Source organism: Branchiostoma lanceolatum, chromosome 3, assembly GCF_035083965.1.
Source record: "Branchiostoma lanceolatum isolate klBraLanc5 chromosome 3, klBraLanc5.hap2, whole genome shotgun sequence".
In the NCBI taxonomy this organism is placed as follows: Eukaryota; Metazoa; Chordata; class Leptocardii; order Amphioxiformes; family Branchiostomatidae; genus Branchiostoma; species Branchiostoma lanceolatum.
The window spans coordinates 16442698-16456230 of record NC_089724.1 but is presented as its reverse complement, the minus strand read 5'-3'; the positions used below and the strand labels follow the sequence as shown (position 1 = coordinate 16456230).

The window sequence follows — 13533 nt, the reverse complement described above, 5'->3', positions numbered from 1 at the left end:
CAGGGAAATTCTTAACAAAACGGTAGCTTGAAACTTGTTGCGTACTAAGTAGCATGTTCTGTTCCATGCATACCCCGAATGCCCACAACTTTTAGCAAAAACCATTCCGTCAAGTGTTTTAAAGGCTTCACAACCAAAGCTGGAAATCAGGGCCAATACCATGGATCTGGGTCCTCACCGGTATTTCGAGTATGAACTGTTTTATACATTTGTAACATATACATGTGCAACGTTACGTTAACGTGCGCAACATATACAACAAGTTCCCTATTCACAAGGAAGTAATCAGCAACAGGTAGGCGTTCAACAATTTATCGGGACAGTTTCCTTGTCACTGGATGTTGAATTGTGTGTTTTGTGAAATTTCTGCCGGAACTGAATGGGAACATAGCATATCATTGCATTGTCATAAAATGATACAGTAGACATATTGAAGTATGGTAAGGAACTTTCGAGAAGGCGGTTGGATTGGAAGAGGGGTCTAGTCGATGTCCTACTTTTCCTTCGGGCAAAACATGTACCTAAAAATACTTTCACCCGCTTTCATTCAATTTTGCCAGCGAGATCTGGACTTTCACCAAGCTACATCATTGTCTAAAGAAGACATTGCTTTGAGGAAATACCACCAGGAGACACAGTGCGCACGTACCTTGTACAAGCCTTGCTTCCACGTACATACACGCCTTAGGTTGACTCGGAATGAAGGATATGCGAGGACGAGGATATAATGTCTGGTGTCCAGTCCGACTCACCCCTTAGGCTACTCACCAACATGTAGGTCAATGGACATTTGAAGAGTGCAAAAAGTACATTTTATTTATAATCTGTTTCACTGTTGTTGCTTGAAGATTACAAATAAGAAACTTTGTTATATATATAATAACATTAATCGTGTGCCCATGTATAAGGCGATTGAGGTTAATCTCAGTCTGGGTTGTCCGTGCATTTGTGCAGCTTCACTGGTCACAGGATCGTTAGGTAGACAAGTAGACAATCCAAAGTATTCCCAAATAATCGATCTAGGCGATTTCCTTCTTTGCTAAGACGAAACTTTAGTACACAGTAAGATGAAAACATTTGAGGTGTTTCGGGTCTATATTTTGTATTCATATTTTTAGATCTTTAGAAGACGTGACGATCGCAATAGGCATGAGACAACCAGGAATTGAGACACATCTACCTTCAGGCGATGTTCGGAAAGGCGACCGATCCGACCGGTCCTGAGATATGAAAAAAGGCGTCCGTTAATGTAGGTCAGGGACCTGCGACATACTTTCCAACAGAGTAGGCAAATGTTTTGCATGGTTTGGGATTGCTGGTGCGTGTTTAAGAACGATACAATTGAAAAGGATAGTATTTTCATAAAATGCAATGGTTTGAAGGCGTGAAAAAGAGTACTTACTGTAGAATAATAGTGATGAAAGTGATGTTGAATATGCATGCATTTATTATTTCTTTATCGCAACATTAATGACGCTGCTCACTAGATGGCGCTCGTATCAAAGGTACTGGCATCCCAGCATACCGTTTCCAAGGGTGGTCTTCTAGTCGACGTCAATTGAAATTTCATATTCACGTACTTGTCCAGTCCCGGGTCGGGTAGATATCATGGTGAAAATTTCGTTCAGATGGTGCACCATTTTGGCGTAGGGTTCCTCGTAAAAGCACGTTGTGATCAGTGCGGTCTCATCGGTTGTAGTAAAAGGTGAGTCCGCAGGATGTCGCTTCACAATCAAACCTGCAAGCTCGTGTTCTGCTTTTCTCCTTGGCTACTCCTGATTTTCTGCTTCCTCCTCGCTACTCTCATGCATGAGTCACGTCTTTTGCGTCTGAAACAGTTTTCTAATTCCCCCCCTTGTTTAATCGAATAACTAGATGAATATAGAAAAGACAATTCAAAACCTTGTCAAACAGCAAGCCTTCAATTTCATTTTCATAATCCTTTTTGACTACACAGAATTTGACATATTTGCTCCTTTCAGAGTCATGGTCCCAATCGTAAGAATCAGAAAACGATATGCGATGAATACACCTAGGCTGTTTAACAGAATGTACGCCTGCATCTATCAATCTATCAATCTATATTCTTAAAACAATGTACGTGTAGAGTAGAGTAGAGTAGAGTAGAGTAGAGTAGAGTAGAGTAGAGTAGAGTAGAGTAGAGTAGAGTAGAGTAGAGTAGAGTAGAGTAGAGTAGAGTAGAGTAGAGTAGAGTAGAGTAGAGTAGAGTAGAGTAGAGTAGAGTAGAGTAGAGTAGAGTAGAAACTTTTATTTTCTTAAGCTTTGGATGGCCCTGTCGGCCTGTACAAATATATATGTGTCTTGAAAGAATATACATGTATCTATCTATATTCTTGAAAGAATATACATGTATCTATCTATATTCTTGAAAGAATATACATGTATCTATCTATATTCTTGAAAGAATATACATGTATCTATCTATATTCTTGAAAGAATATACATGTATCTCTTGTATCCCGATTGTTACATACCATTTAAAGATCGGGGTTGTTTTCCTCGCCAACGCCACTACAGACAAACCTCGTCATGTGAATAGCTGCAACGCATGAACGTGGGTGAGACAAGATGATGTCTCCATTCTGTTACCTTTGACATCACTAGTGACGCACCCACATGTGACAGACGCACGAAAAGGGCGTGGCTTGGTCTAACTGCGCGGCAAGCTCGGTCATTACGTACTACATACACATGCCTACAGGCGACTTACCGATCAAAGCACTGGTGTGTTTATGTAGATAGTGTTTATGTTGTGAATCTATACTTGTACTCAGAAAAACAGATCGAGAACAGATATACCGACAAATCTGAGTGAAAAATATTCACAGTGCTAAAGATCTGCATGGAGATCAGTCTGATTACAAATGTAGGCTAAGAGGGGCATTACCTTTAAGCGCCGAACTATGCACTGTGTACATGTATGTCTTTTGAATGTAAGATATCGATATTCAAGTACAGAGCCTCTACTCTCGCCTACTATACGTATTCAATGTATGGATTTCCTCGTTGTAAAGTGTTGTCTACATATTGGATGGCTTTCTGTGATCGTACCAAAACCTACCGATGATATCAATTAATCAAAGACCCCGTTTTCTGCTTTAAAAGAAGTCGTCAACGTCCAGATGTTGCAAACGGACAGTCAAGGGGACTTCCGTAAGGTTTAAGTGACGTCACATCCGGAAGTAGTAGTACAATGTCAGCAAACTTCTAATTCTCTGGTGGAAAAGCGTAGAGAGTACAGGATGACAACAAACTGTGACAAGGAAGGTTGGTATGACGAAATAACTTTAAACTAGGCAAACTGTTAAGACAACGATCCCACAATAAAGATATGATATCAACTGTGCAAACTAATGCTGGAAGAGAACGTAACACGTACATACATCAACATTCAAGAATAAAGTTGTAGATAAAGTCGTTTGTGTATTCAATGGCACGGTGTCTGTATATAGATACAGGAGTTTGCTTCAGAGCAACGTTGTTCTCAGTAATGCGACAGCGTCGACGTCAGAATAACGCACGGTGAGGTAATAGATTCGTGCAACTTTTTCTCTTTTCCTCGTGAAGTCTATTTTAAGATTTAGAACTGCAATGTCGTAATTTTGTCTTTTTTATCTATCGTATTGTACATTCTATTGTTCAGTATGTTTGCATGAAACTACATTGTACTGTGTTGGATTTCCCCCTTGTTAAATGAGATCTGAAGGGCCACACTTCCGTGAGACCGCAGCGCAAGGCACTTCCTAATTTCTGGGAACATTCCTCCGCACCTTGTCTCACGGAGCGCGCATGACGGTAGGAATAAAATCTCGTCATATTCCCAAGTATCGTGACATCCTGGTCTTTATCAATTTAGTCGTTAAGATTTAGGGTACGGGATTTCCGGAGCAGCCTTCGTAACCCCTACCTCTTCTGTTGGGCCAGTTAGCCCTTACTCTCGTTTGTCTCAATCATGATGTTTCTGATCATGACTAATCCAAATAGAGATGCTCTCCCAGTTCCACTCATATTAACCTACCTTGAAGTGGCCTTTGGGTCTTGTGAGTTAGTGCAGTGCGTATAACTAGAAGTGGTTTCTTGGGCTAGCACTGAGCAAACTAGTTTGAAAATTCATGTATTTGTGCGATACCGTACGACATGATACTAGCGTGGGGAACACAATGCTACGATCACCATGACTTGTGTTTTTATTCCATTTTTCTCTTTCCTATTGTCTTTCCTCGGAAATTGACCGAAACATCGCAGCTGACATTATCTTCATATCGGCTCTTACGTTGCTTCATTCGAAATGATAAGATTATAATCATACTGAGATTGATTATACTATGAAGTGTGCACAATGTTTATCACACAGGGCTATTTTTGTCTATTCTGACTCGCACAAAAAACTTTTTACACTTTTGTAAAAGTTTTCTTCGGTCATTGTTTTCTCCGAAACTACTTGTAATCTTTCCCGTCTGTTATTTATTACATATACATTCCCTCTCACGGAAGCAACTCAAAAATAGAACGATTGATAAACTAAAGTAATCTAAACGTAATTCTCGAGAAACAAGCCCCCAGTTCGCACATATTTACGCACGGAAGGAAACGTCTTGGCGGAAACTTCCGGGTTTCGACGTTGGCTATGACGTCACGAAGCTCCGAGAAGGAAACTGGATGCAGAAAGTTTCGCCAATTTCCGGAGAAAACGCGAAACTTTTACTCGCTTCGGTGTTCTAAGAGGTATTCTTTGAAATTCTTACTTTGAAGTTTCGCAACGTCTAGTTCTGGACAGGAAAGTCGAAACACAAAGCTTTCAAAGCCTGTCCATTGAGAGACTTGTACGTAACACCAACAGGACTACACTATAAGTACATCGAAGACTAGCTAATACGTTTATATCTTCCTGGTTTGCTGTTTCTAGATTTGAACCACATTAAATGGACACGGACATGGATTTCTGAGCTAGGGAAATGTGTGTTTAGTAGAAAATTTCGTTTGAAATAGAGAATGGCTTTGGCCCTGTATTCAACCGCAAAAAACAACTAATGGAAATTAAAGATATACTTAAGATATGAACGTAAAATTACATCTAAATCTGCCATGAAGGCATACATGATGGCTTGAACAATTTTAACTTGTATCATCATACAACAATCTGGGAAAATCAATCTGCACAATAAATAAAACATTGTAAATTCAACACATTCAATCCCAAAGATAAGTCATGTTAAATTAAGTGACATTTGGCAAAAATGTGTTGAAGTTGAACTCATGAATATGCGTATCTAACAACGTTTTCTTCCATGCGAACAAACTGAATAAAATGTTTATACTCTATGTATACACCACGTAGATCTTTGACAATGAATTCAAAATAACGTCTACTAATACACTAGTCACGCCACCCTAACAAAATGCGTCTAAAGAGATCTCCACTGAAATGTCCCCCAGCACAATGCACTCCTGCGTATCAAAACTGTGCATACCTGAGGGGTGCTGCACTAGCGATCTCTCAAACACACTTGATACATGTATATGTAACCTGTTGGAGGATAAATGGTTAGATCCACGATTTCTCCTTGGTGCGCCGGATTCTAGATATCCCCATCACTTTTCTACGTCAAAGCGAGGAGGTAGGTCACCGTGGGCAGTGCGTGGGCCTACAACAAGAACACCGCGTATCTTAATTCAATCAAGAGGCAACACATTACGGCCATGATAGACCGTCATAATCCGTGAAATCCACAGTTTTAGGACTGATACCGGCCATGGGGAATCCTAACGCTTACTGATGTATTAGAAACAGGTGCCTACGAATAAACAGTCACATTACGAGATGGTGAAATTGATGATAAATTGTTGCTTAGATTTCTATGCAAGCTTAACTGTTTAGTTATTGGTGCCATGTGTAGATCTCATAGCGTTAGTCATAAGTCGGACATCACATTTGGAGCAATCCTATCTGACAGAGCAAAACTCATTATTAGTATATTATGATGCCAATTCATTTTAATTTCACCGATGTGTCATACATGGCACCCTAACATTCTCACATAAAACTAATATCTAGATTCCAGGGATTTGTTGCACATCCCGGGATATGAATCAGTTATGAGGACGCCTCTTTGTCGGGTCAAAAGTGACTCAACTGTCTAGCTCGAGCGAAATCGGATTAAAAACACACTCAGGTCGCATTAGAGTATGAGTAACGCATCCTGAATTATCTAAGGACGTAGGAAATAACTAACGTTATCTGTACATAAGGTCTTACTATAAGGTAATAAAAACTCTTCATATTTTATTTTACTCTTTAGAAATAACACTGTCGGGCGTGATGTGTTTATTACATGTGGATGTTTTTAATCTGCATGTATGGCGTTATTGTTATAATTTTCCCCACATTTTTTCATGATTCTAGCACGTTAAAAGAAGCCATCCGATTGTCCATCCGTGACACTCTAACGACAAGATGATGATGAAAAGAAGCCATATTCTTTGGTAATGTCTAAACCAACAGCTTTATTTTGATAGATATATCATAAGCTTTGATTATATTGCTAGTTTATCATAGCTTTGTTTCTGTTATTGCCATTAGATATTTATCCAAGGGATTTAAATAATGTAAACTTTGTACTTGTTATACACCGTAGTATGTTTACAAAAGAACAAGATACGCTATCGTTGTTTTTCCACCAACTGGTGACCAGTCAATCGAACGGCAATATACCTCCGACCCCCAACCCCCTTGCCATACACGGAAAACCGGACAACTCTGGTGGAGTAAACTACCTGCAACCAGGTATAACATGACGTGGGGTGTGTAAACTAGTATACTCCGTCTTACGTAACATGTTGTCGCGGACGTGCAAAACACGTACTGCACGTACATCCGCCAGGGTCATGTCCGGTCACTCAACTCATCTACATATCATCAACATATATCATCACGGAGGCACAAATCAAATTACATGTATAGAAATGTGCACCAAATCTTAGCATTTCTCCTTTGATATCATCTGACATCGCTATTATCTGATGAAAGAATTACAGGCGATACAATTTACATACACACTAAAGCTGTGCCTGCTAAATTTTTCTCGTGAAAGTAGCTAACTACCGCAATAAAGCATACTTCTATAGGCAAACTTAGATAAACTGATAAAAAGAAAACGTTCAAAAATGACAAAACGTTATATTTCACATGGAAAGTTGACGTTTTCGTGTTCAATAAATGATTTTTTCTCAAGGAAAATTCGCTAATTCTGTTGTGAAACGCCAATGAAATATTCTAATCATATTTTAATAGGTTGGATTGTTGTAACCATCAGTGACATTTTAGTAATAAGAAAAAGTTATAACATTTTGAAACACGGGAGAAATGGGCCCATCTTACATCATTTTATAAGTTTTCATGTACCCCCCTCCCCGCTTGACTGCCTTACTGTTGTTACGTGCTGCTTTATTTTGAAGAAAGCAAAACGTCCAGTTTAAACGACCAGAAACATCAATAGAAACTGGACTTAAGTCTTGAGTTCAAGGACAGCAACGTGTAGATTTTCAATCGAGTTCTTTCTGGTAGAAACCCCAGACTGGGCGGCGATCCGGCGAAAACCGGACCCGGAAGTGATATCTACTAGTTGATACCGGCCGACGCCGCTTCTATTTCTCCAACACACCTTACGTACTTGCTGTTTTCAACAATTCACTTGTATTTTTCTTTAAAAACGGGGATTTCTTGTGATTAAAGCTCTAATTAGCGTAGTTTTACTGCATTATTAGACAGAGGGGCCTGCCCAGAGTATTGTCAACACTCACGTAGTTTGCCCGCGTCATTGGGAAGTCCAACCTATTTTAGGAATGACGTCACCATTAGCCAATAGGGGGCTTACTCTGGGGACTTGTATAAAGGGGCCCGCCAGCGCTCATGCCAAGCCACATTCACAAGAGTAATACGTAGGGAAACACTGAAAAGTCCCTCGACAAACTTAGACATTACAATTCTCGCGACTTTTAAGGATATATATTACGTCGATGTGCTACTGCAACGGAGTGAACTGCAAGGGAACAGACTGTGAGTGGACAAGGGAAGGCGCCAAAAACGTTCGCACCAAGAAACTTCAACCTCATAGGTGAGGATTTTATTATGTCTTGATAATCTCAAACTCTCTTTAACCATTTTGAGTTGAAATGATAAAATAACTACAGAAATTCATTTTGACATTGCTAATATCCCTACATCCACAACGTTACAATATCCATATGTTTGGTTCAATTTTTCGTCATAGGTTTTCCATTATGAGTCAGACAAAGTACTAGTTGTAACACTGTATTTCTTAGTGAGTCACTTGCATGAAATCACATGTTTTAGTCATAGTTTGCTCATAGGCATAGTCACACATTTTAACTAGATTTACGTATCAATTATGCCTAATTTTGTCTTGTATATCTACATAATTGAATATATTCGGGTTTGCCACGAAAATGACTAGCAGAATGTATGTTCTAGAACATTCTTTTGGTTGGTAATCACTGGTTGGTAATTGTTGGGTATGAATTGATTGTTGCCAAGTATCATATTTCATATCGTAAAACATCTTATTTCTCAGCGACTCGAGAATGGCTTACACCTCCCCTTCAACTGTACCACGTGACGACGCGGTAACGACTCCAGTTCGGCCTGACAATAACCATGTTCCCTGCGGTTCGGACATAGACCAACAGATCCACTCTCTACAAATCAGGTTAAAGGGTACAGAAACACTGAGCATCCTGTTGTCAGAAGCTCGGGAACAGATCGCCCAACTGTCCGCCGCTTTGAGAGAACGCGAGAGCACGATAGCCTTGCTACAGAACAGATTGGGCCAGAACGGACTGAGTACGAGCCTAAGCCTCGGGTCTACAGAACTGGTCGTGCCGGGCGCCTCACGGGAGCTTGTCCAAGGACTGATACGAGAAAACGCCAGGCTAAAACAATCACTCAAGGGCGCACCAATGGATGAAGAACTCAGACGGGTAAGCCACGCTGTCCAATCATTGTTGGAGTTCTTGATTAGTTTAAGATACACCGTACTAATCTAAAGCGCGGGGTGGGGTTGTTGTCTATCAGTACCCGATCAGGTATTTCGTTGGAAGGCAAACAGTGCAGTCACCAAGATGGCAGCGTCAGCGCCCCCGCTTCCCCCACCCCCTCCTCCTCTACCCCTCCCACCCAAAAACTTCACCCTTTCTACCGTCAAGAAACGTGTGGTTAGTGTCGAATCGTGTTGTATTTGTATTTTGCAAAATTCGGGTGGAGATAAATACAGGAAAATCAAGGGGGCAGCTTCAAAACGGCTGCGCCGGTCTTTGTTTGTCTAGATCAGCGTCCCTCAAAATTCCAAAGGAGCTAAGATTGAATTTATGGATTTTATGTTTTATGTGTTTAAGAGTCACTATGGTTGATGTTGAACTTGTTGTAACTATTTTTTTTAATTCCTCAGAGATTTGCCGAGCAACAAAACAGCATCAAAATCCTAGAAGACGAGTTGACTGAGAGAAGAGAGTCGCTCAAGAAGCTCGAAGACACCCTGTCTTCCTCAGAAGACGACAAGGACAAGATGATAGCCTCGCTACGAGACAGGCTTCGGGAGCTGGAGAGAAACAGCCAGACGCAGGACGTCCTGTGTAAGAGTCTGACGGAAGAGTCCGAGACCCTGAGAACGAGACTACAGGCGACCGCTGAAATGTGCAACGAGCTTGCAAAGAAGCTAGAAGCCGAAAAAGTCTGCAGAAAGAACGGAGACGCAAGCGAAGACTTGGAAAAGGAGATGAGACAAGTAAGAAAAATTATATATTTCGTTGTAATGACTGGATTCATCCAAGATATATATATTTCAAACGATCTGAGGTATTTGTTTTTCTCCTGGCCATTGTCATTTAGTACTAGTAACTGCCGCGGGAGGAATTTACATACGCTTATCTCTGTATGCAAACTTTGTATTCTTAGCGGATTTGCATGTTAATTAGGCACTCAGCTGCTGTGTGAAAAACAAAGGTGTTCGGTTCCCCTTATTCTCAAAAGCCCCTTGCTCTGTGTATTCACGATAACCTCCCCCCTTGATGTGAATTATCTTTTGAGTTGAGAAATACACGTGAACTAATTGAGTGACGGAACACTTCATGACCAAAAAAGGAAAGAACGATTGTTACGACTCGCGGGTCGCGGAACAATCATTTTGCCAGGTGCTTTTGCGAAAAATTCCCCCTGGAAATCAACCAGGAAACTTGTTTGCGGAGTAGGCTTTTTTGTGCAGACGTTTTCTTCCGCCTTGTACAAGTCGGTATTTGTTTGGATCGTGACATTCTGAATTGGCTGATTTTAACAAACAATATGATATTGGTTTTTAATAACCGTGAATGGTTTATATTTATAAACCATTCACGGTTATTAAAATTGCACGGAAGTATTTACATGTGTCGTGAAGCCTATATGTAAAACACACGTAAATCAGACTAAATATAGAGTCAGTCAGTACAAGTCTATTCCTGTCACTCTAGTCTCATGACCGTACGTTCAGACTTCAATCAATGGACATGAGTCATCAAGGACCCCAACTATTTTGCCTTTACTAGTCTGGCCTAATGCGTGTCTAGTCCACGCAAAGAGAAACACTGTAAGTACCAAGTGGGTTGAAAATGTTGTAAGCCAAACTATGCCGTTGCCAAGGAAAAGTCGTCTCGTATTGTGGACATTACGCCATCGTGAGTGGATGGCTAGCGTGACATAATGTATTCCGCGTTTAGACCGCGTGTAATTAGAGCATGCACAGACGTATGGATCCCACAAAGTGTTGATATTTGGCCAAGTTGTTGGGGAAGAAGTTGTTGAAAAAGTTAACACGTTTGTTCCCTGTTTTATTTTCAGATGTCTGTCAGCGAAGACAGGAGGTACAAACAGGAGAGACGAAGAGCACAAGAGGAAATCACCAGACTGCAGGGCCAGGTCAAAGAGGTAGGCAGCGCTTGTCTATTGATAACATTCGCAGTAATCTACTCGTACTATAGGCATTTTTGTAGCGGTGTGGCAACCAATGATTCAGTAGTATTAGTTGAATCACATAACCCTTTGATACTTTTTTGTGATTTTCAGTGAATTTGAGTATATTTAACAAGTTATCAAAGTGACAGAATTGGTAATAGTTGCCATAGATTTTGATTTTTCTTCAGAGCCTAATCTTTGTATTTCTGTCCTTTCAGCTTGTCGATATGAACACAAGGTGGCAGATCTACAACGACCAAAGAGAACAGTACGTCCAGCAGCTGAGAGACAAGCAACTACAGTTGGAAAACCGCCCCACACCCTCGGCACCTGCACAGTCAGGGCTGACCGAAGAACAACAGCGCAGGATAGACCAAACCATCCTCAACGCCAAGAGGGAAACAGAGAAGACGAAAGAGGAGGCCATGAGGTTACATGACGACCTGACCGTGGCCAGGAACATCGCCTTTGAACTGCAGGCACAGGTGGAGCAGCTGCAAATGGAGAAGGACCACTCTCGGCGGGAGATAGCGGCACTGCGCCGCCAGGAGGCGTTCGTGCCTAGCGATGCGCAGGAAACGATACAGATGCTTCAGCAGCAGGTGTGTTGGTTTCTCATCATGTCTCCGTCCCTCTGGGGATTATTTTTCCAAGAACACATTGAGGTATTAGTAAACAGTGTTTCATAGAAAGATAGAGGGAACTACACTGCATTTTAACGATGTTCAAGAATTAAATATGCTGAATCTTCCATTCATTTTCCAGGTTCAGGTATGCACAGAGGACTTCCAAGCCGAGCGGCAGGACCGCGAGACGCTCCAGACGAGACTCGATGAGCTGTTTGCCGCCCAGGAGCGGGACCAGCAGGTGATAACCATGCTGAGGGAACAGGTCCGGCAGCTGCAGTCCACCGGCTACCGAGCTCCCTTCGCGCGCCCCTGTCAGACTGAGTACCGCCGGAACCAACCAGTGGAACAGGTAGGCTTGCGTCAAAAATAAAAAAAATGCACTCACACAAAGAGAACTCTTGGCGATGGCTAAAACCTTTCTTGAGCTCGCGCTGAAATGGCCCACCGTCTTGGTCTTAATGATTTATGATAGCCTTTAAAACGTAGGCATCGCCCCGTGTATGTTCTTCATAACGTAATACACAAGTGGTGCACACAATCTGCAACATTATTTGACCATAGAATTCCCAATTCTACGTATTTGTAAAACTGGTTTGACGTCGGAATGTACAAATGGATTTCCTTGTAGTAATTTAGCTTCCGATGCAGACTCCTCCCGGCTGTTTTCTTTTTCAAGTTACGGGGGGGGCAGCAATAAGAAAAAAAATGTAATAGTATAAAACCGTAACTTGAAAACAGCCGGGAGGAGTCTGCATCGGAGGCTAGTAGTAAATACATAGTATTACTTTCATCATAGATCTAGTATTGTGTGGTGTTTTTTGGTCTGGATTGTCAACTCAATTTTACATACTGTGCAACTGGAAAGTTAACATTTTCACCACCCTTGTCGTTCCACAGTCGATGTTGATTGCGAGGAGGGGCCACAACTACAATCACCATGGTTACGACGTGATTGACGGCATGCAGGAGGACGACGACCTGGCAACAGACGGTGTCGGTAGTGACGAGGAGAGCGCAGGAAGGAAAGAACACATGCTGTACTGTCCCAGGTGTAAGAGGGAATACAGCAAGGACAAGCATGATCAACTGCTGGAACATATTGATGTCTGCTGTAGCTAGATGCATTCATAGTTGTCATATCGTTGGGAAAAATGAAGTCATAAAATGTGTATTGTAACTGTCGCAGAATAGGACATGTCAGTCTATACTCCACAGAACTGGTAACTGTTGCAAAATAGGACACGCCATTTCTATTGTAAGTAAGTGTTGAGGATTGTAGGATATTGTTGACGAAGCAGGCTAACTAAAAACGGAAGTTAGGGAATCGTTCACTGTAAGGTAACAGTAAAATGAATGTACTGTATGAATAATATTTAACCTCCAAAGAAATCAGAATGTAAGTTGAGGATTTTTCCGTCAACTCTCAAACGGGTATTGATCAGATAATTCATGCATGCAAATAAACGGATGCAATGATATGCAATTTTTGCCAAACAAAAAACCTAACTTAAAGAATCATTTGTAGAGTGACCTCGACAAAATGAAGCCAAACGTTGTAAAAACTTTATATCTACCACTTGGTTTCACTTTTTAAACTTTTGTATTGGTAACTAGTTTAAACAACTTGAAGACTGTACATATTTTGAATCTTAGAACTGATGACTCCTGTACTGCTGCGTGTATATTATGTATTTGTACTACCAATGTCTTTCCATTTGTGTTCATGACTACAGAAAAACGTCATATTTTGTACTGTATTTATCCAAGGAGGTTGATTTATCCAAGTTTCGGGCAATCAGTTGTTCTCTTAACGTTACGCACAAGTGGATGCAATCTGAAATAAATGTTCCATTTTCTACTGTTCAGATGAAATATTGTGTC

The 13533-nt window shown here is 41.1% G+C and overlaps 1 protein-coding gene across 1 annotated transcript; it reads left to right on the top strand.

Annotated features, from left to right (window-relative positions):
* Nucleotides 1–7930: 7930 nt before the first annotated feature.
* LOC136430627 (TNFAIP3-interacting protein 2-like) lies at nucleotides 7931–13524 on the top strand. The gene is made up of 7 exons (XM_066421389.1): nucleotides 7931–8135; nucleotides 8613–9018; nucleotides 9486–9821; nucleotides 10910–10996; nucleotides 11242–11625; nucleotides 11789–12001; nucleotides 12550–13524. The coding sequence occupies exons 1-7, from the start codon at nucleotides 8038–8040 to the stop codon at nucleotides 12769–12771; spliced, it is 1746 nt and encodes a 581-aa protein (XP_066277486.1). The 5' UTR covers nucleotides 7931–8037; the 3' UTR covers nucleotides 12772–13524.
* The last annotated feature ends 9 nt before the right edge of the window (nucleotides 13525–13533 follow it).